Genomic DNA, 23,751 nt, shown 5'->3' on the forward strand with positions numbered 1-23,751 from the left:
TGCGATTGAATTTTGAGGCTGGAGCACCCGCTGACAAAGCAGAATAGCCAATTATATAAGAAGTAATGGATTCTACAAGCTCTGCCCAGATTGATGGTCCCAAGTTGCACCGGGTTGAGCTATCCAAAGCCGGGACTCCCTCCTGCCTGTGTGAGTATTATTTTCTTCCCAATTTACTGTTCGGTTAGGTGTCCAAAGCTAACCAGGAGGAAAGATCCCTCTACGATCTCCCTGGAGCACCTGAATGTAATACTGAATGATGGCCATGCTGCCGTCCCCCGAGCAAGACATCCATCATTGTGACTTTTGTAGCTGCCCACGGTAATGATGTCTCTCCCCCTTCACGGGAGTTAATGAATGCTTTAATTACAGCATTTACCCACGCAGCTGTTAGCTTTTCCCTTAGCCTTAATTCACACTCACATATGAGTACATTCAAAAGGCAGCCGGTGATAAGGAAGATCCAGGAATGGCCTGGTGGGTGAGCAGAAGAGGCTTAGTAACTGGAAGAATTTAGCCCTGAGAAGATCACAGTTGCTTGTCAAGTAAACAGTTCCTTTGCTTCTGCCTGCCCCGCTTCCTCCTTCCAGCCAGCAACTGGAACAAACGCTAGAACGACACCAATGCCAACACCAATTCTAAAGAAAACGTCTGAGAAGGCCAATTCAAGTGCTTGTTCATTGTGGTTGAAAACTGCCAGTCTCTCATCGTCTTTTCTCGAGACCAAACCTACTCTGCTCTTTTAATCACTGCTCATTGCTTAATTTTCCAGGTTGCCTTCCCGTTCCTGCTCCAGTTTCTTGAATCTTGCATAAAATATGGAAGTCTGAGGAGTCAAAGTGGGGTCTTACTGAGTCCCAAAAAAGTAGAATGATGATTTCTCATGATTTGGGGATTATATTTATGCTGATGCATCCTAAAAGTGCATTTGAAATTCTGGACGTTCTTATTATATTCTTAAGTACACTTATTGCACTGCTATTTATGAGCAGATAATCTGAGACAAACCTACCTTCTCTTCCAAATCCTAAAATATTATTTCTTATCGATGCTTATTTTTTGTGTGATATGTTTACACAAAGTAATGCTCCCCCCCAAATCTTATCAATGACTTTGATGTCAAAGTTTAGCAGCGCTGATAAAGTTTACGGATGACAAAAAAAGACAAAGCATGGCCAATACTTTTAGATAAGAGAGAGGAGATGTGTTGAGGTAATTCCCCGTTAGGAGAATGAGCGCACACAGGGAGACATAGTGAGAGTGGTGAAGAATAACACACAAACAGCACACAGCTACACTCTATAGTAACATGTAGGTTTTACTTCCAGTAAACGGTTAAGCGAAGTCCAAACACAGTCCAAGTCATTCACGGTTAAAGCAGTCAGTTTTCAGTCCAGGGATAATCCAAATAACAAAGTCCAGTATCAAAAACAGTTCAGTAACACACTCACATCAAATCCAAGAATAACGATGATCAGTAACACTCAATGGGGAAATGCAGGAATGGCAACACTCTCAGAAATTACAGAACAACCCAGGTTTCTGGCTCCATCTTATGGCCATTTGGAAACCACACCCAATTACAATTTTAGCATTCTCTTAGAGAGACAGTATTAAAATGTCTATCCTGGTTTATATTTTTATCAACCAAACTGTTAGGTGACTTACATTCCTAACAGGATGTTAAAATATCTAAAAATTAGTGGGCTAAAATGAATAGGATGGAATTTAATACAGAGAAATGCATCTACATCTGAAAAGGAAAAAGGCGAGGCACCTAGGATGGGAAGCAGTGGTGGGATTCAATTTTGTTACTACCGGTTCTGTGGGCATGGCTTTTCCGGTTCTCCGAACTACTCAGAATTTCTGCTACTGGTACTCTAGAATTGGTCAGAACCTGCTGAATACCACCTCTGATGGGAAGACTTCACTAAGTAGTAAAATATGTGAAAGTTTGGGGTGCTTTTGTTTACTGCAAATTAAACATGAGCTACTTGTGGAATTGCTAAAAAGGCAAAGCCAAACTTGGCTTTATCAGGAACATGTTAATAGGAATGCAGAGACCAAGTCATGGAAAATAATTTTTTCCTTTCTGCCCTGCTTTGGTTAGATGTTTTGGAGAATTGTACTCAATTCTGGCCAGCACGGTCCAACAAGGGACGTAATAAACTGGAGCAAGTTCAGATGAGGGCTACCAACATGGAGAAGGATCTGGAAACCAAGCGCTTTGAGGGATAATTACAGGAACTGGGAAACTTTAGCCTACAGAAAAGATGACAAAGAGGAGATACAATAGCAGTGTTCGTATATCTGAAGGGCTGTCACGCTGAAGGAAGAGTGGACTTATTCCTTATTGCCCCAGGAGGCATCAGAACTAATAGATTATAACCACAAGGAACAGAATTCGAACTGGACATCAGGACCAACCTCCTGGCTTTGAGCTGTCAACCAGTGAACATGCTGCCCACATGCCATGGCATTTTTTTTTCTTCACTAGAGGTCTTCAAACAAGAGCTGGTTGCCTGTCAGAGATGCTTTGTTGGCCTTCGCACCGAGCAGGAAGGTGGACCACTAGATCGGTATTTCTCAACCTCAGCAACTTGAGTGGACTGACTGGGGAATGTTGGAAGTTTAGATCCACGCATTTTAAAGTTGCTGAGGTTGAGAAATATAGATCTGGATCACCTCTATGGTCAGTCCAAGTCTATGACTTTAAGAATCAGCAATAACTTATGACTATAATACGCCTAATTACAGCTCTTCCTGGCTCTGAGTTCTATGGATAAGGTGACATTAGATACCCGAGTAGGTTTAGCATAAGGATATTTAATTTGGCTATAGGTCTCTTTTCTTCCAAAACCGTTTATCTTTTCCGTTAGTCTGTGGACAAATCTTTTTCCCCCCCCTCGGAAATTTTCTACACCCGATTCATTAATATTCTCTTTCATTCCATTCCCTTCGATTCCAGCCTTGGACCCCCCAAACCATAATTCTCATCCATCTTGAATACAGTGCCTGAGGAAGATAGGAAATGTAGTTCCAACAGCTAAGGATCATGGGCACCTTGCCAAGTTCCATATGGCTCTCACCATATTAGGGTGAGAGTGGAGCCCTTTATAGCAGTGGTCCCTAACCTTTCTGGCTCCGTGGATCGGCTGCGGTGGTGGTGCAGGGGAAGTGGGGATGGTTTTGTGTGTGCCAATCACTTGCACAAATAGAGCTTTCAGTTATTTGTTGTGTGGCCCAGTTCCCAAAGGGCCACGGAGCGCTACTGGGCTGCGGACTGGGGGGGGTGTCAGGGACCCCTGCTTTATAGGATTCGACCTATAGTAGCACTGAATGTCTTTTTCTGGACACATTCTTTCCCTATTCATACTAGTTTTAATGCTGTATGCCTCTCAGTTCCTTTATAGAGTTAGGCGGCCTTCTAAGTGTAATAAATAAAAAATGAATAATTCAGCAGGAGCCCTGGCAACCTTCGGAAGCTGAAAAAAAATGCAATGCCGAGGACCCCTCCTGATTTTTAAGTAAACTGCCTGTTTGGAAAGAGAATAATCCAGAGGATTGAGGGGACTATTTAAGTAAGTAAGTGGGACTATGGGGAGATTGTTCTGCCTTCTAGTATGCAGGACCTATACCTTGGAAGTGACTGAAGTACGCAGAGAAGTGGGAGAATAATTCATTTGGCTTTTACCGCAACAGCAATAGCATTTAGGCTTATATACCGCCCCATAATACTTTATAGCAGTCTCTATAGCAGTAATGTCAGCATTATTTGCATATTGTCCCCCCAAGAATCTGGGCCCTCATTTTACCGACCTGGGAAGGATGGAAGGCCGAGTCAACCTTCAGCCCCATTAGGATTGAATTTCAGGCTGTGGGAAGTGTTTGCCTGCAATACTGCATTTCACCACTAGGCCTCTATTTGATGGTTTAAAATCCCGACTTGAATTACTTTATAAGTAATTCAGAGCAGCAAATCTACATAATACGCCTTCCTCCTCCTCCTTTCCACACAGTAACAACCCTGTGTAGTGGGTAGGGTTGTGAGAGAGAGAGAGAGAGTGAGAGTCAACTAGCCAGATTTCATGTCTAAGGCAAAACTAGAACTCACCATCTGCTGGTTTCTTGGCCAGCACCCGAACCACTACACCAAACTGTCCCTAGACAAGAACCTTCCAGAAAATCACCAGATAGGTATCTATGTTGGTGAGCATTTTGAACTTACAGAACTTTGGGTCTCTTTACATCAGTAAGTTCTCGTGGCCTTAGTTTCAGTGCGGGAAATAGAAATGAATAGAAACCATCTTCTTTTAACGATCCCATACTCTTTGGCGGGGTGGAGTCTGGGCAACTGAATGGAGCTAGCAGAGTGGCCAGACGCCCTTCCTGTCACCAATGAGGGGTTTTGTTCAGCAGATATATTCTCATTGTGCCCAGAGAGAGAAATATCTGCCTGTACCTAGGTTCAAACTCATAGCCTCCTGATTGTGAGGTGAGGCTCTAGGCCACTGCACCACACCATAGAAACGAATAGAAACGTTTGCTCTAAACTGAACCCAGGGCATGGTGACTATTGATAGCAACTGATTAGAAATCCTACAGTTTCGCTACTGCTAGTCTTAGCTGACAATTATTTTTCATTATGGACAAAGGTGGTTGTAGAGCAAAAATTAAGGCCACAGGCATTTTATAGCCGGCAGGTCACATCCAGTCCTTTTCTCCTGTCCCTGTCCGGCTAGCGGTTGGTTTGGGGTGGGGGGGGCAGCGGTGCATGGGAAGGGGGCAGCAGCAGGACACTCCACAAAAGCCCCTGTTTCTGAGGTGACTCCTTGGGAAAATCAATTGCCCGCCCTTGCTGCAGATTCTGTATTCATATTATGTTCAGGTCAAAAAGTTAAGTGTTACAAAGACCGGATAACTGAATTACCCATCTGAAGTCAACTCATTCATTCTTTCAATACTCCTGATGTATGCAAGACTTAGGCTCCTGACAACCTGCCTGGTGTTTGTACATACTTATTTCCTCCGGCTTTAGGAGAGGATTTATCAGTACCAGAGAGTACATTCTTCCACCTCTGCTACTATTTGGCAGAGTTGCCAATACTTCCCAAACTCAAAACTTATGCCCTTGTGATTCTGGGGAAATCAAATCAATTCAACATGTCTTTATTTTACCGTAAGTTTTATAAGGACCTTCAAAAGGACCTCGTAACTCCTCTTTTATTAAATACACTTGGGAGAACGGATGGTTTTTACACCTACGTTTTACCTCCAGACTCGAAATAGTGAAATCACTTAATGCGGGAGCCAATTTTGGGGGGTGTTGAAGCACTTAAAACGAGGCCATAGTTGACATCAGATCTCATCCTTTCTCTTTCCTTTTGTCTGATTTTATTTGGCCGTTTCTACTGCTCATCCAGGATCATAACTTAAGAAATTGATTTGATATGAATCTAAATGTATTTTCTTTTCCCCCTACAAGCAAATGCTCAAACCTAGCCTGTGCTTATTAAATAAACTTTAAGATAGATCTGTCAGGAGCCTGGTGGAAGAAAATACTATCAGACCTGAGAGTTATGTATTAAAATGACAGGCCTTACAGCTAAGCTTTGAGGCATCTTATTAGCACTGTCTGGATCGTCTTCTCTTCTTTTTTCCCCTCCTGCTTAAGAGGAGTTGTTGTTTTTTTGACTCCTGTCCTGCAAGAGCAGCAGCCTCTTAAGACCCAAAGCTGATGCTGAAAAGGGCTGGGAGGCATTTGGGACTGTGAAACAGAAGCAGCCAAGTGGTTCTTTGAGGGACAAGGTGGGAGCGATTTCCAAGAAGGCACACAGATCTCCAAGGAAAGAGATATCATTGCCTGAGCTGTCACTGGCAGCTCCTTATCTCATGTTCTGCTAGGTGGAGATAAAAGATTGTTAATAGCGTTACTTCCCAAGGGGAGTGACAATAGCAAGCAATTTACAGCCGGGCCGAAGAGCCTTCTGCAGCAAACAAGAGTGGAGGGAAGTACTTAAGACACTGCAACAAGGAAACAGTTTTGTTACGGACCAGGGAAAGCAAAGCTTTCTTGACCCCATTAAATAAATTTAAAAAAAAATCCCCAAGAGGCAGTTAACTAGCTTGGTTCAGAACAGCATGACCCGCTTTGCACTGGAGTGAAACCTCACAGCAAGTCTGCAGATTCCCACTCGGATGAAAGGTCAGGGAGGAAGTGACCCATGCCAGCTGTTAGGAGACTGGGCCCAGCCAAAGTGAAGATAATAAATAAATGGAAAGGAAGTAATTCACTGGCAGGACAAGCTAGGATACAAGTACACATTCAATTTTCATCACCGCAGCAGCTATCTGGTGTATCTTTTCATCTTTTTTTTTAAATCGGAAAATGAACTAAAGTTCCATAATGTGCCAAGTTTGTTATCTGTTTCTGAGCTGAAGGACATTCCCCTCACCTCAACATAAGCACAGCTCTGAGCTGGAAGAGAGGCTACAGATTCTCCGTAGTCCAATACAGGAAACACAATGTTGCCAGCCAATCAAGACAAAAAAAACTACAAAACAGACAGAAGATATTAGAAACACCAATCAAGCAGAACACAGCAAACTCCAAGACCAATAAACACAGACCAAGACTCCCAACCAATCAGGATGAAGAAAAAACCATTCTGGCACAGCAGTAGGCTAGCCCCAGATTTAAAACTGAAACAACTGTAAAAGTCTGACTCACAGATGAACACAATACAGAAGCCTGATGATGGCAGATGAGATTCTGCCGAAACGTTGCTACAACTTTAAAAGCACAACTATAATGATGTGGGAAAATACCTGAACAAAGCTGAATACCAGACAGACAGACAGACAGAGATAGAGATAGAGATAGAGATAGAGATAGAGAGAGAGAGAGAGAGAGAGAGAGAGAGATATGTGTGTGAAATTTGTTTTCTTAAGTTTTCGCGGGTACCTATATGTATGGTATTCAGCTTTGTTCAGGTATTTTCCCACGTCATTATAGTTGTGCTTTTAAAGTTGCAGCGACGTTTCGGCAGAATCTCATCTGCCATCATTAGGCTTCTGTATTGTGTTCGTCTGTGAGTCAGACTTTCACAGCCATTTCCTCTTTTTGATATATTCCTCTACTTTTGGACTCTTTTGAGTCCATGAGAGCTCAGTGGCTAATAAATGTCAATAAATGAAAGTAAATAATTTGAAAGGAACAATAACTTCTTGAAGGCCGTGACAGTAGTCCTTGGTTTACAACCAACTGGTTACTTAGCGGCCATTCAGAGTTCTGACAGGCCTACCTGAGGGGATAGTTATGATCTGGATGCAAAGTTCTGATGGTAACACACACACCCCCACACACACATCATGTGTTGGCCACATTTATGGCTATTTGTAGCATCCCTCGATCACATGACCACATTTTACAACATTTTGCTGAAAACTGGCGCCTGTTTCCGGGTTTTGGCAAACCATTGGTTCACTTAACAACTGTGGATTTGCTTAACAACCAGGTTGATTTTACTTAACAACTGCCACAAAAAACGTTGTATTTTTATGATTGTGACAAATAGATTCCACTAAGGTTGTAACTCGAGGACTGCCTGTAATGCATTACCCACAAGACGGGTACAATAAGACCCAAAGAAAGCCCTCAACGGCCTCAATTACTATCAAGCCGAGTTTCCAATTTCTTAAACCATGTAGGAATGGAGCTCAGTTAGTCTATGAGGGCAAAAACATCAGGAGAGGTCAGGTGGAGTTTTTTCTGACATTTTATTTAAAAAAGCATAGATGTTCGTGAACTGCTACCAGACCATTTTTTGATCTATTTCCTAAAGTGACCGGCTAAATGCCTTCAGGAATCCTATGGAGCACCAGATGCTCCCTCTGGTTACTAATTATCACAGATGATTACCAAAGATCCTGCCTTCACTATGGATTCTATCTAAACCAGTGATGGCGAACCTATAGCATGCAGGTGGCACGCAGAGCCATTTATATGGGCACGCAAGCCCCAGTCAAACTTACCTGCACTGCGCACGTGCGTGCCTCCCAGCTGATTTTCGCCCCATTTGAGGCAGTTTTTGCCTTCCTGGAGGCTCGGGGGAAGCCACTGCAGCCTCAGGAGGTGGAAAAACGGGCCTTCCAGACATGCTAGAAGTGCTGAAACAGGCCTGTTTTTAGTCTCCAGAGGCTTCCCTTGAGCCTCTGGGAGGGCAAAAATGGTCTCCCCCAAGGCCCCCTGGATGCTGAAAATGGGCACTTCCGGTATTTCTGGAAGGCCCGTTTTTCGGCCTCCCGAGGCTGCAGAGGTTTCCCTCGAGCCTCCGGGAGGGCAAAAACGGCCTCAAACGGGCTGAGAATCACAACAGACGTTTTGGGCTCAGTTGAGGTCATTTGTCGAGGGCTACTTGTACCCGCTTTGCTGTGAACTCGACATCTGGTTTCTGTTCCTTTTGTGGCGATTTTATAAATGTGCTTCCGCTTCCCTCATTTCCCTCACCTTAGAAACATCTCGATCCAAGAACGGTGAATTTAAAGTTAGTAGAGCACATCAGAAAAATGTTCTCTATGGCAGATATATAAAAACCCTTATCGCATTGACTGAATTTTGTCATTTTTTTATACGGAGGGGGAAAAAAATCTCAAATGCTCAATTTGGACAAAGAGTATTATTGGTTGTAGATCATTCTGGATCTCTCTCTCTCCCTCCTGTGCCCAACTCTATTATCTCTCCCTGGCTTGCTCGCTTCTGACAAAGACAAACTCAATGGGAAAAGCCAGATTCGCTTAACAATTACACAACACTTAACCGCTGGGAATTGTTTAACAATAAACAAACAAAAAGGTCTTAAGTTGGATGCAACTGTGAATATATATATATATATTAGAGTAGATGATTCCTATATAAATGTATCAGGCCTAAATAAAACAGGCATGAACCAACATTCTTATCCAGTAACAGAAGTGCCTGTAATTTTCCTAAAAGATTGCAACTTATGAACCAGAAGAATGAAACCATGAGAAATGAGGAACTAAAAGTAACAAGATGGCTGAAAGTTTCAGTTGTACACAGGTATATGTGGAAACTGATGGTCAGTCAGAAAGGAAATAAGGAAGTGGGTTATGTGGTTAGAAAAAAACTATAAAGGATAGGGTTTGAGATCAGCTCGGGGGTCCTGTTTGGCTTTAGCTGTCCTTAGGATCTGCTTGGTCAGGGGATCCCATTGCAATGGCTTATTAATGTAAGTGTATTACTACTATTGTATCTTTTATATCTATTCATTTCTTATGTTCCAAATTATTAGAAACAATAAACCTCTGATCTTAAAGTAAGAATTTTTGTTTGTGTTGCTGTTTCCTATTGATATTTTTTTATGACCCAACTCTCTTAATAACTGCCTCCTTGAGCAACAGAAGCATTCCAGAGCTACATCCTAGAACAGTGGTTCTCAAGTACAGATAGTCCTTGACTTAAGGCTTAAGATTTAAACTGAGCCAAACATTTCTGTAGGTAAGGGAGACATTGTTAAGTGGGTTTTGCCCCATTTTATGGACATTCTTATCACAGTTGTTAAATGAATCACTGCAATTATTAACTTAGTAACCCAGTTGTTAAGTAAATCTGGCTTTGACATTGACTTTGCTTGTCAGAAAGGTCGCAAAAGGGGATCACCTAACTCTGGGACACTGCAACTGTCGTAAGTATGAGTCAATTGTCAAGTGCCTGAATTTTGATCATGTGACCATGGGGAATGCTGCAATGGTCGTAAGTGTAAACAAAAACAGTCATAAGCCCCTTTTTTCAGTGCCACTGTAACTTTGAACGGTCACTAAATGAACTGTTGTAAATCGAGGACTACTTGTAATTATGATCCACCCTTCTTAAAAGTTGCCAAGGTTGAGAATTACTGCCCTGGAAGTAATGTTACTTGGGCAGCCTTACAACTTTCAAGTGTGTGCTATGGCCTTTTTATACAAACAGAACTTGTACCGCGACTTACGCTGTGTGTTTAGCTAACTACCAAGTCATTCAGCACGATGAAGAATTGATGGTATCAAGTCTCATTACGATATTTAAGATTCAGCCATGCAAATTTTATATCCCTTTTACTAACTTAACATTTTAAGCATCGCTTAGGCTGTTCTGAACATCAAAAATACAGAGGAGTTGTAAATCATATTGCAATGGTAATGAACTGAAGAAAAAAAACAAACACCCAGTCTGCTTTCATGGGAAATTCACTGACATGAAGGTTTTATGCAACAACAGAGCTCTGATGCGCCCAGCCCCACCCACCTTGAAGTGGAGAAAATTCCCCAAGGAAAATTGTCAATCAAATGCAACCGGAATTTCTCAAACCTATCTTTAGAAGAACCAATTATGTAGGTGTACACAAAAGGCTTTTTAAGCCTTAAAATGGGTACAAATTCTTTTGAACCTGATAGGATAGCAGAGCCAGAATCAGCCAGAATCGTAGGGAAAGGTTACAAATATGAATGACAGCTGAATGCAATGAAATTTCATTTTAATGTATGCTGATTAATGTACATTTAAAGTGTCAAAGTGACAATATTCTATTCCTATTCCATTCCATTCTATTCTAAATACGTTGGGTTGAAAACAATAAAAACTGTAAACCCCTGATGTAAATCTCAACTTACAGTAATTCATTTAGTGACTGTTCAAAGTTACAACTTCACTGAAAAAAGTGACTTATGACCCATTTTTCACACTTCCAACCATTTCAATCAAACAGTGTGTTGCCTGGATACAATTGCTTTTAGGCAATCATCATCGAAATGTTTATTTTATAATATTTTATAGAGCTGTGGTGGCGCAGTGGTTAAAATGCAGTACTGCAGGCTACTTCTGCTGACTGCTGGTTGCCGGAAGTTCAAATCCCACAGGCTCAAAGTTGACTCAGCCTTCAGTTCCAACTTATTAGGGTGACAGTATGAAGTATTTTAGCTAAAAAGCTTCATGTTTTGAACTTCAAGGTTTAAAATGTTCCTTTTCTTTCCCAACCTTGCCTTAAGAGCCAGAAGTTTTCCTTCTCCCACCAGGTAAGTTAAATATCTATACCAGGGGTCCCCAAACTTGGCAACTTTAAGACTTGTCGACTTCAACTCCCAGAATTCCTCAGCCAGCTCTGGGAGTTGAAGTCCGCAAGTCTTAAAGTTGCCAAATTTGGAGACCTCTGATCTATACAGAGACATACAGACCTTTGTAATTCACGGTGCGGAGACATTGTTTGCTCTGGATGTCCCACAGCCGAACGGTTTCGTCATGCGAGCCAGAGAGCAGAAGGCTTCCATCAGTGGAGACGGAGAGACACGTCACCTGATTCCTATGGAAAGAAGATGACAGGGGCTTTACTTGAGGTTCTTCAACGTTTTCGCAAGTGGTGCCGTCAAGAGAGGATCTGGGTCGAGAAGTCCCTGCTCTTGCTTGGCAGAAGGGATTTGCCGGTTCTCCTACTTCTTCAACATCTACGGTAAGTTGAAAACAAAAATCATATTACACTCTGAAGAGCCCCTCTCCTTCCTGCATGGTAACATTTATGACCTTTGCAGGACTGTAAAACGAAAGAAAGCTGAAGTAAGGTTGTAAGCACGCTAAATTTAGAGGCCACCCATCTCACTATCCAAAGTGACTCTCTGGGAGGCTTACCGACCGCATTGCTTAATGACTGGGTTGCCAGTCCTGATTCGAGTATTAAACAAGGAAACCGGTCTAAAATGACTAACTTTGATTTTGAAGGGTCCTTGGCAGTCTGTGAATTTGCCTGCTTTCTTGCAAACGTTTCATTAGCCAAACTTGGTAACATCCTCATGGGAACACCTGCAAGAAAATAACTAAGCCTGGAGAGCATCAAGGACCCCTCGTTTCAATCCTACAAATATTCTCCTTTATTGGAAGTTTATTTATCAGTATCATTTCCATATTTTTTTTTATTAAGAAAGTGGTTGAAATGGTGCTTGAGATGTCTATGCTCCCACATTCTAGCCCTCCTCACCGAGGTCCTCTTAACCTTATTGGATGGTACTGGCCACAGAGAGGGACTCACACTCAAAGGTACCTGCTCACAGAAGGTCTGAGTCTCCCATAAGGTCACTGCTATCGTGATATGTTCTTTCTTTCCTTGCTCTTATTTCTCAGACCAAGATGGAACCAAGATTAGCTCCGATTCCTCATCAAGGTACAGATAGTCCTCAACTTACGACCATAACTGAGCCCAAAATTTCTATTGCTAAGCCATTGTTAAGTGGGGTTTGGGCCCATTTTAGAATAGAATAGAATAGAATAGAATAGAATAGAATAGAATAGAATAGAATAGAATAGAATAGAATAGAATAGAATAGAATAGAATTCTTTATTGGCCAAGTGTGATTGGACACACAAGGAATTTGTCTTGGTGCAAATACTCTCAGGGTACATAAAATATTCATTCGTCAAGAGTCAAAAATCATCCGGTACAACACTTAGTAATAGTCATAGGGTACAATAAGCAATCAAAAAATACTAGGAAACAGTCAATGAAAATAGTTAGGATACAAGCAACAAGATTACAGTCATACAGTCATAAGTGGGAGGAGATGGGTTAAAAGGAAGGATGGGAGGAGTAATAGTAATAGTTGGACAGTGTTGAGGGAATTATTTGTTTAGCAGAGTGATGGCATTCGGAGAAAAATGAAAAAAAAAAGACCTTTCTTGCCATTAAGCTGTTAAAGTGCATCACTGCAATTGTTAAGTTAGTTAACAACGGTTGTTAAGCGAATCTGGCTTCCCCACTGACTTTGCTTGTCAGAAGGTTGCAAAAGGCGATCGATCCCATGATCCTGGGACATTGGGACATTGCAACCATCGTAAATGTGAGCCAGTTGCCAAGCACTTGAATTTTGATCACGTGAAATAAATGGTCATGTCTCTTTTTCCAGTGCCTGAATGAAAGCATTCTTTTCATGAATACCCAGTAACTCTGAACGGTCACTAAATGAATGGTTGTAAGTCGAGGACTACCTGTAGAAGGGACCAGCAGCCCATGTTGGTGAGATTTAGAAACTGGCATTGAACCAAGGATTGCCATTTTTTTTCAAGTTGTACCACCAGTGGTGGAATTCAATTTTTTTTTCCTACTGGTTCTGTGGGCATGGCTTGGTGAGCGTGGTGTGGCTTGGTGGGCAGGGTAGGGGAAGGTTACTGCAAAATCCCCATTCCCTCCCCACCCCACTAACCTGCTTTCCAGCTCTGTTCTCCTGTGCAGGGCAACAAAGAAGATCCAGCCGATCAGCTGGGACTTTGGAGGCAGAGAATAGATGGGGGCAGGGGGGCCAGTCAGAGGTGATATTTGCCAGTTCTCTGAACTACTCAAAATTTCTCCAAACGACTCAATACTCAAGCTATCGGTTCTCCAGAACTGGTCAGAACCTGCTGAATACCACCTCTGTGTAGTACCCTCTGTGCAATCTCACCCAATGGTTGCCATGTGCCCAAGGAGAGATTATGGGATATTCACCAAAGGAACCCATCTGTGACTCTTAAAAATCTGAAAAAATATCAGCGGTATAATTTTTTTTTGTGGGGGGAGGGGCGGAATCTTGCTATTTTGGGGATTATGACAGACATTCATTCCTGCAGTAGCCATAAATGGAAGCTGTGCTGGCCCAGGCTAAATATTCAAATCGTGCCAGTTCAAAGAAGGAACATAAAAATGAGACACTCACCTATGTCCTTTGAAGATCTTTCCGTTCTCCTGCTCAGACTGAAAACCTCTTTCTCTTTGCACAGGCTGAGAGAAGGGGGAAAATTATATTTTAATGCACCATTCTGGATAATCAAACAGGAATGAAAGATTGAGGAAGCTCCTTCCAAGTTAATAATCTACTATATTCCTTATATTTTGCTCAGGCAGTAGTAGTTTGGTGGACAGACCTTCCCTTTATTTGTTACCTAATGCTTCTAAACTGGAGGTACTCGGGATCTTCCACTGCACTATGGCTACTAAAAGAAACTACGGTTGCTAGAAGGAAACAGATTTGCTGTTGAAATTCACACCCAGGTCTTTGGCATTTGAGGTACTGTAACCTTAAGGCTGCCCACCAAGATTGCTTTCCTCCCTGAAAATCAATTTATATTCTGCCCAGGTAGGAGAAGGAAAGTGTTCTGTCAAGACAGAATTAAGGTGGTCTCTGGTAAACAAAAAGTAGCAGGCTATGGAAGAAGCAATGGCCATTAGAAACAAGACAAAACTAGGAGGTGGTTTGTTCCTTAACCCAATTAGGATTTGGGGTGACTTGTGCTGTTGAGCTGATCTGCAGGAACCCAAAGTCCAAAACACAACAGTGCTACTACACTCCAGTCACATTTTAATGAGGTATATTGTATTGGTTAATTATGGCTTTCTTTCTCCTTTTCTTTTGTGGGCTCTTAGAGCCCCATTGGCTTCAGCTGGGTGGCCACATTAATAATAACTAAGGGGAATAAAACATGGACCATACAGATCTGATTTTTCATTCCTGACTTAACTGATTCAGCAGACCCACAAAATGTGGCATTATTTTATTCGCAGTGTAAGGAAGGACTTTATTGTTTTTTTTATAGCGATAGCAATAGTACTTAGACTTATACACCTCTTCATAGGTCTCTACAGCCTGCTCTAAGCAGTTTACAGAGTCAGCATATTGTCCCCAACAATCTGGGTCTTCTTTTTATCGGCCTCGGAAGAATGGAAGGCTGACTCAACTCTGATCCGTTCAGGATCGAACACCCGGCAGTGGGCAGAGTTAGCCTGCGATACTGCATTCCAACCACCACACCTTGTATTATCATGAAAAGCTTTTGTGCCCTGCTGTGTAAATCAGTAACTGCCAATGTGCTTATTCATGAGCACCCAGATGTAGGGAAATGTTTGTAAGGTTGCCTCAGGACCTTAGAAATCATTCATATTTTAAAATATTTTGCCTCAGGACCTTAGAAATCATTAATATTTTAAAATATTTTTTAAATGCTCGAAACCAGGCAAAGGTATAAATCCTGGAAGACCTCACCTCAAGCACAAGTAGACCTTGACTTACGATCGTAAATGAGCCTGAAATTACAGTCCTAAGTCATTGTGATCATAGGTCAAAGCATCGTGACCGGATTCAAAGCTATAATCATTTCTGTGGTCATTAGATGAACACCAGGGTTGTTAAGCAAACACAGTGATTGTTAAACAAATCTAGTTCCCCAATGTGCATTTTTTGCTGGAAGCTAGAGGCCATTTGTTAATATAATTTTATTTTTTTATATTTTTGCATCCACGCAGCAACAGACCCACCCCTCCGAATATCTGTTCTGAAGTGCAAGAGATTTGTATAGAACATAATGATCCTAAATAGGCCTGAGATTCCATCCCACTGAGCTGCCCAAGGCACCTGGGATGCTTACTAGATACTGCATGCAATGGGACCTACCCAGGAGCAGAGATCAACCTGGAAGATGGAACCATCCAGCCCGCCACAGAACATGTGGTATTCCGCAAGGTCAAGGGTCACTGACATGATGCTCACGTCGAAGACGACAGAGAGGAGAAGGTTCCCGGAGGAGATCTCCCACAACTGAGAATGGGAAAAGGTGCAGATTAAAATCCAGATTTTAGTGGTAATGCTACAAAATTAAGCCAGGTGCCAGTCTATGAATATGACACGCATTACATATCAATAGCAGTACAGTGGGATTTTTACATAAAGAGAGAAAACTCTTCTTTTCAGAGATTATAGGAAAAGACTAGGGAAGCAAGAACAAAAGGGGATGAATTCTTATAAATGCATCTTCCCCAACCTGGCATTGATCCACGCTCTGTCCCTTCCCCTGAGATTAAGCCCACGTGTTGAGCGCAGAGCTTTCTGATGTTCTTTGTCCTCGCTTGTACCTTAATAATCCAGATGGAATTTTATGTAACCCAACCTCAGGGAAACAGGCACGGTTCCAATTAGAAACAGGCTGAGGCACACAGCTACTACCAGTGGTATATAAAAGCTTGGAAGAAAACCTGGGATATCTGAAGGAGCACCAAGAAGCACATATGAACGGCAGTTTTGTGGCTGAGGCTACTTTGCATACAGGCAGTCCTTGTTGAACGGCCACTCGTTTGGTGACTGTCTCAGTTGCACTGGGCCAGACCTGACAGCGAAAGAAAGTGAGCCAGAACACGTACCCCCAGTGGCAGAATCCTGCTTTAATTCCAGCTTCAATCACAGACAGGCTGAGCCTCAGAACACGACGAGTTGGGAAACCTATACAAAGTCGCGCTGGGAGCATCCACCTCCCGGTGCTTTTTCAAAGGTTCAGGCCCCACCCCAGTATATCCGGCCGCCACACCCCACCAGTAACTAGCATCCGGTGGCCGACAGCAGGATCCACCCGATACAAATTGCTCTGGAGGACCACTGGACAGCTGGGAGTCGCGTGGAAGACCGCCTGTCAGCTGGGCGTCGCAGGCTCTGACACAAATTGCCTGCAATGCTGTCTGTCCAATACCGGGGCTACTGTTGGTAGGCCACCGTGCCTCTCGTCACCCCTGCTGTGTGGCACCCCCGCTGCCCGCAATCGATGGTGAACACCCTGGCCATCCGGCGCCATTGGACATGGATCCACCACCAGTGAGTCGCCACCTCCACAATACCCCCCCAGAAACGGTGAGCCCCAAGTCGGGGCTCGACCGACCATTCCAAGTTGAAATGGTTCTGAATCAGGGGTATTTATGACAAAGCCTCACAGCTGCGGCTGTTTGCAATGTCCCTCATTACAAGTCAGCTGCTTGGCATCCGGCTTGAAATTATGACATTGCAGCGTCCCACTGTCATGTGATTTGTCATTTGTAAAACCTTCGCTGCCAGCTTCAATCAAGCAAAGTCAATAGGGAAGCCAACAGGAGATTGCAAATGGTGATCGCACCTCCAGGAAATGCTGGGGGATTTTCTTAAGAACGGAAGCTGGGATTGCTGGAACTACCACTGTAATTCGGCCACAGTCACACGAAGCTGTGCCTTACAACTGTGTTGTTTAGTGACAGGGTTCCCAATCTCAATTACTGTGGTTAAACGAGGATCTACTGCCCCTTGAAAATTGTAGTTGTTGAAAGTTGTAGATTGTCCCAAAGGTGCTTTTTTTTCAAGAGGCAAACGGACTTTCTGGTTCTTCTTTCGCTTCTCATCCAAGAAGCTTCTTCAGCTCTGACTGGATGGTGAGGAAAAAAGGCTGACTGGGTGGTGGGTTGTCCCCCCCCCCCCCCATGTTGCCGTCACATGACGTTTTGCAATGTTTTCCCCCTTTTGCACAGCTGGGGGGTGGGCGTGGCCTGTGCGTGACGCAACCCGCCTACAAGGCACCAGTTTGATACCCCTGCTGTAAAAGGATGCAAACGACCATCTGTCTGCAAGGAGTATAAATCCTTCCATTCCCCACCATCCAGTCAGAGCTGAAGAAGCTTCTTGGATGAGAAGCGAAACGTCTTCAAAGAAAAACCAGAAAGTCCAGTTGCCTCTTGAAAAAAGCACGTTTTGGACAACCATGACCTGGATGACTGAGAATCTTCATAGACACTTGTAGACGACTCTCCGTAATGCAAAACTGCAACAGGCACCATGACTGTGAAAGACTACCAACTTTGATCTCAGGGGTTCATTTTTCCTGCACTCCAGCTAAATGCCAAAGATATGATGCTGGTTTTTTAGGTCCTTGAATCAGGAACATGCAGCATTTAAATTATCTGTCTCTTTCCCCAAATGTTGTTGCTCTCCTGGTGATCTGAGACTAATTAGAATACATGATGAGGTTATTTTACAATATGTTCAGTTCCACGACCCATTTCTGCACTCTGTTGTACATAGGACAGAAAAAATCCATGCTGAAAACAGACTCTAAATTATAAGGGGGGGGGAGGGTTATATTGCCCCCTCCCTCCCCAAAAGGGTTTGTATCCAGAAACCTTTAGAAAAGCATTTGTTTGTATGTAAGCAAAAGGTTTCCATTTCCAGACCTACCATGTATACCAGCAGAAACTAATATGCATATGTACATATTTGCCAAGCAGTGGTTCTGATTCCCTACCTTAAAAAGGATTTGGCATGAACAGAGCAATTCAATTCCCTAGCTGTGTGCAAAATTATGCGATCCAGTTCTGGAACATTCCATTTTGCTCCCAAAACAGATTGAACTGCCTTTTCCACATGCAGTTTTGATATTTTTCAAAAACAGGAACAGCACGATGTTTGTGCTGTCCTGGTCGAATTCAATTGCAGAGAAACACTAGGAGTTTAACTGGTATTTTGATACAAGAACACAGTATTTTGCACAAAACTATAATGCAACTAGTCTTCAACTTATGACCACCATTGAGCCCAAAATTTCAGAAGTGAGACAGTTGTTAAATGAGTTTTGCCCCATTTTACGACCTTTCTTTATTGCCAGGGCTGTTAAATGAATCACTGCAGTTGTTAAGCTAGGAATACAGTTGTTAAGTAAATCTGGCTGCTGCATTGATTCTTCTTGTCAGAAAGTCACGAGAGTGGATCACACGATTCTGGGACACAGCGATTGTCATAAACATGAACCAGCTGTCAAACATTCAAATTCTGATCTTCTGACCAAGGGTTGCAACGGTCATAAGTGTGAGAAACAGTCATAAGTCACTTTTTCCAATGCCATTGTCAACCCTGAAGCTGACCTAACCGAAGCCATCTTGGAGCTTCAGTGTTGCCACACTGGAGCTGAGGGATAAGTAGGGGGGGATTAGAGATAGCTGGAGTTTTGTAGCCAAAATAAAACACTTTCCCTTGGGAACCAAGGACATTCTCACACCTGATCAGAGGAAGGAGGAGTGATGTCACCAGGCAACCAGACAGCGCCTTGATTGGACCATGGGACTGACTGTTTAGGGAGAGGAGAAAACTTTTACTTTTAATTAGGTGAAAACCGGAACCTTCAGAGTTGCTTTTCACCAACCTGTGCCAATATGACATATCAAATAAAACTATTTTTTGAGGAATCTATCTGTGTCAACTCATAAAGCATTCCTATGCCTGTTTTAGTAGCTGTCATAAAAAGACCACCCCCCTCTCCCCGCCCTCCCGGAAGGAAATCCGGTAGTATAGTGCAGCAGCTTGAAATCAAAAGTACATTCCAACTCTTATCTTTAAAAGATTGTAACTAAACTACCAGAGCTTTTGCCCGAGAATATATTTAATTGGAGAATGTGAATGATGACACCCAGCCTGTGAACGTGCTCAATTGGAGAATCTGCTTTATGAGACACCCAGGGGGGAGGGAGGAAACAGGGTCCCAGGTGACTGTAAATTATGTACACAGGGCAATGCCAGTATGTTGCCTCTAATAAATCCTTTGAAGTTTTTTGAAGTTTGGCTCAAGAATCATGATTTAATTAGGGCGATTGCTGGAATCCTGACATCTGCCTCTGAGTTTTATTTGCTGTGGGTATGCTACTTGGAACCCTGACAGTCGTATCTTTCAACGGTCACCAAACTAATGGTTATAGGTGAGAACTCTCTATGCTACTTCCAAATTGAGTATTCTTACTTTTGCTGTTTGGTCCAAAGAGGCTGTGGCAGCTCTGGCCAAGGGACCGCCAACACCGCAGCAGAGATCTGTGATGGGAAGGCTGTGCCGTGACCACACGTGGCGGGGCTCAGGGCTCTGGCCATATTCCACCTGCAGCACACTGAGAAATGAATCAGTTTTAACACAGTAAAGTGGAAAGTTGTACGCCAGGATGGATTTGGAGCTGCAACATGCACTCCATTTAACCACTAAAGCAATAATGCTAAAAATGAGTGTGTGGGAATTCAGGTGGAAATCAATTGAGCGGATAATTACAGGCTGCCTATTTTATCTGTGGCTTGTTTTTGATAAAGTCTAAATCTTTAGGCTTCCTCTTTCAGTTGTCTCTACCTTCCATTTTAGATCAATGTGCCCAAATCCGAATAAAGGAGGAAAAGGAAGTTTGTCAGCTTCCCAAGGACATTGAATAATCTCAGAATTCATTCACTGGGATGTGTTTTGGGGAAAATTTTCCCACCCACAAGAACCTTTCCCTTTTTCCCTGACCTTTAGAGGCTTTTATGTTACGCCTTTTAGCCCAAGCAAACAGCCTTACTTTCATCTATGACACATGCCACTGAGGATGACAACTAAAGAGAGGATTCTGTATAGGTAACTCCTAAATCCTGGCCAAGAACTCTCGTTCTAAATATCAGCAGAAAAATGGCATTCTTGTCTTTTTGCAAAATTTGTTTAATTCTATAAAGGAGAGAATGTGATTTTGATGAATCCAAACTTAAAGGTACTTTTTAAAATAAATACAATTAATTAAATAGTCCATAATTAAAAGCAATTTAATTTAAAGCTTAACTTGGACATTTGTTTGGCTGGACGTATTTGTGAAAATAATACAAAAGGATCTCTTTCTGCACATAAGTGGAACATACCTCCTCTAAAGCTCAGGACACTCTCAATATATTAAAAGTTGGTGCCTAAAATAATATTCTCATGCGGGAGCACTGGTAAATGCAGTGATGCTGTTCTTGTGGGCAGAATCGGGAACTGGGAAGCCATTTCAATTCATACCTGTACAGGCTCCAGATTATGACAAGACAGTCTTTGGCTCCAGAGAGAAAATGGCTGCTATCGTCCGTGAAGGCCAAGCAGCTTAAATCCTGATAATGTCGATTCAGGATGGCAAGTAGATTCCCACCAGATACCTGCAGGAAAAAAAAGAAGAGCGGAAGTAGAAATAAAGAGATGAAATACGAGGTCTGGAACGTCTCCTGCAAGCGGACACGTCTATATATCTCTAAAATTCAGATTCCGTAACCTTTTAACTGCGTAAAATGTTGTGCCATAAGGCAAAAGTATTTCAACCAAGGTATCTGAAAAGGGCTAACCTACAGAACGCATCTAAAATCCAGGACCCATGACTCGTGGAGTTGAAATTTGGCAAATTTTATTCAATATTTTATGACATAAAAATGATCACCAAACAATTTATGACATAACACAAAATGTCATATTAACATTTCCTGTGCTGATGTTTGTGTGCGTATATAGATGATAGATAGACCAGATAGATAGATAGATAGATAGATAGATAGATAGATAGATAGATAGATAGATAGATAGATAGATAGATAGATAGTTCAACATGGGCTATTTTGGATATATCCCAAAAATTTAAAGATTTTTTCCAGTGAAGTTGGAGGCTCTGCCATTGCTTAAGGGTTTGAGGAATCTAGTAAGGAAACAGAATACTCAACATGGGTTCTTTTCAAAGCAGAGACACCTCTGAATATCCTCCAGAATTTTTTTATTTAAAACATTTATATAGCTGCCCATCTTTCAACTAACTTTGGGCGGCTCCCAATCAAATGTTAACATATAAAATCATATCAAAACCGTAAAATCACGGATTAATAAAACATTAACAGTAATGTTAGGAAGTTTTACTTCACAGAAAGAGTAGTGGATGGTTGGAAACTACCAGAGGAGATAGTGGGTCAATCATTAGTACCTTGAGTTTGAGCATGGTTGGGATAAATAATAATGCAGTAAATAAATTAATACATAAAAATAAAATTAACAACAATAATAAAATTAATAATAAATATTTAACACCATCAAACATCCATACGTGCTTATCCCAAGTCTTTGGGAAGGACTCGGCAGGCAGACAAAAATATCAAATCCAGCCTGAACATCTGGTTGACTGGGCAATGTAGCAGAAAATTAATAATTAACAAATAATTAATTAAAAACAAAAAAACAAACAAAAAACTCAAAGGGCAGACTAGACCTCTGGGACCTCTGGGACTTTTCCTGCCATTTGTTTTCTCTGTTTCTATTAAAACAACATTAAAACTGGCAACAAATCAAACTTCCAACATGCATTTATCTAGCCTTCTCTCAGGCCTTGGGGAGGTTGGGAAGCTAGATTTTTTTTAAAAACTTTTCTAGGGAAGGCAACATGTTAGCTCTGCCATTGTTGAAGGCGATGTGGAAGCCCGTAAGGAAATATCCCTGAAAGGATGACCAGCAGCTCACAGGTTGTCTAGGGCTACATTTGCTAGACCAATACTTGAATACAGCTCATCAGTCTGGAACCCGCATTATGTATCTGATATTAATACAGTTGAGAAAGTCCAGAAATATTTCACAAGAAGAGTTCTCCACTCCTCTACTCGTTGCAGAATACCTTATGCCACCAGACTTGAAATTGTAGACATAGAAAACCTAGAACTACACTGTCTTCGGTCCGATCTAAATATAGTACATAAAATTATATATTGCAATGTCCTACCTGTCAATGAAAACTTCAGCTTCAACCATAACAATACAAGAGCACACAATAGATACAAACTCAAGGTAAACCGCACTAAACTTGATTGCAGGAAACATGACTTCAGCAACAGAGTGATCAATAGTCTGGAATACTCTATCTGACTCTGTGGTTTCTTCCCCAAACCCTTAGACTGTTTACTATTGACCTCACCCACGGGTGGGATTCAAATTTTTAACAACCAGTTTTGTGGGCGTGGCTTAGTTGGTCGTGGCTTGGTGGTCATGTGACTGGGTGGACATGGCTTGGTGGTCATGTTATTGGCTGGGTGTGGCCAATTCAATATCACTCACATCAAGGAACGCATATCCTCGCCTGGCCTCTCATGACCGTGGGGATGCTGCAACAGTCATAAGTGTGAAAAATGGTCATAAATTACTTTTTTCAGTGCCATTGTAACTTTGAATGGTCACTCCACACAAGCAAAGTACCAGCAAAGGAGGGGAAAAAATTCCAGAGATGTTCCTGAGACAAGAAGTCTAGTCCTGCCAAGAATGTAATAAGGACTAACGGAGAGGCAGTTTCTTTAAGCAACACCAGAATGTTTCCTTCCTGCCTTCCTTACAGGATTAGGCCAGTAATTTCTTCTAACAACCGGTTCTCTGAACTGCTTAGAATGTTAATAACCGGTTCTAGTGAATAGGTGCAAACTGGTAGAATCCGATCCCTGACCTCACCCCTTTCCTAAGAGGTCTATAGGGGGCGTGCATAATCCCACCAACAGGCACTATTGTCCCTGTCCTATTGTTTCTTTTTTTTCTTATATGTATCCATTACATGTATTCATAACCATGCTTATACTTATACCTGTTATCTTATAATTGCTTGACAAAATAAATAAATAAAATAAAAAAACTTTAAGACCTGCGGACTTCAACTCCCAGAGATCCTCGGCCAAAGGGAGTTGAAGTCCACAAGTTTGAAAGTTGTCAAGGTTGGAGATCCCTGGTCTAGTGTGCTGTTACAGAAGTGTGCTGTTACAGAAAACAAGACTCATTGTAGCAATGTACCCAATAGGATCTCAGAAATGCAAACCCTTGTTTTATTATTTTTGTGAAATCCCAAATGGAACACAAGGAAACTTGTTTTCAGGCCTGTTTGGGTAAGCGTGTGATAGAGTGACAAGCTGTAGCCAATGGTGGGATGCCGCCAGTATGTACCGGTGAACGGTTGGCCCCGCCTACCTGCCCTTTCCTGTCCTTTATTTCCTTGGTTTTGAGCTCAGCTGAATTGCGCAGCAGAAGGGATTACCATGCCTCAGTTGTTTGAAGCTCAAAATTGGTGGTTTTTGACCACTGTGCATGTGTGCGAAGCACACTGTCATAGAACCAGTAGTAAAAAAGGTTGAATC

General features: G+C 42.2%; 1 protein-coding gene across 3 annotated transcripts in view; it reads right to left on the reverse strand.

The window, feature by feature from the left end:
• The window catches only part of WDR18 (WD repeat domain 18), a 64,580-nt gene that overhangs the window by 18,906 nt on the left and 21,923 nt on the right, over positions 1 to 23,751 (reverse strand). For all 3 annotated transcript variants that reach the window (XM_087922728.1, XM_026699006.2, XM_087922729.1), the window contains exons 3-7: positions 20,636 to 20,769; positions 19,589 to 19,730; positions 15,466 to 15,609; positions 13,735 to 13,799; positions 11,233 to 11,357 (exon numbers count right to left, since the gene is read on the reverse strand). In XM_087922728.1, the coding sequence (XP_087778854.1) occupies positions 11,233 to 11,357; positions 13,735 to 13,799; positions 15,466 to 15,609; positions 19,589 to 19,730; positions 20,636 to 20,769 (610 nt within the window). The remainder of the gene's footprint in view (positions 1 to 11,232; positions 11,358 to 13,734; positions 13,800 to 15,465; positions 15,610 to 19,588; positions 19,731 to 20,635; positions 20,770 to 23,751) is intronic.

This window comes from Pseudonaja textilis, chromosome 1 (genome assembly GCF_049901715.1).
Source record: "Pseudonaja textilis isolate UNSWEBS1 chromosome 1, rPseTex1.2, whole genome shotgun sequence".
NCBI classification, from domain to species: Eukaryota; Metazoa; Chordata; class Lepidosauria; order Squamata; family Elapidae; genus Pseudonaja; species Pseudonaja textilis.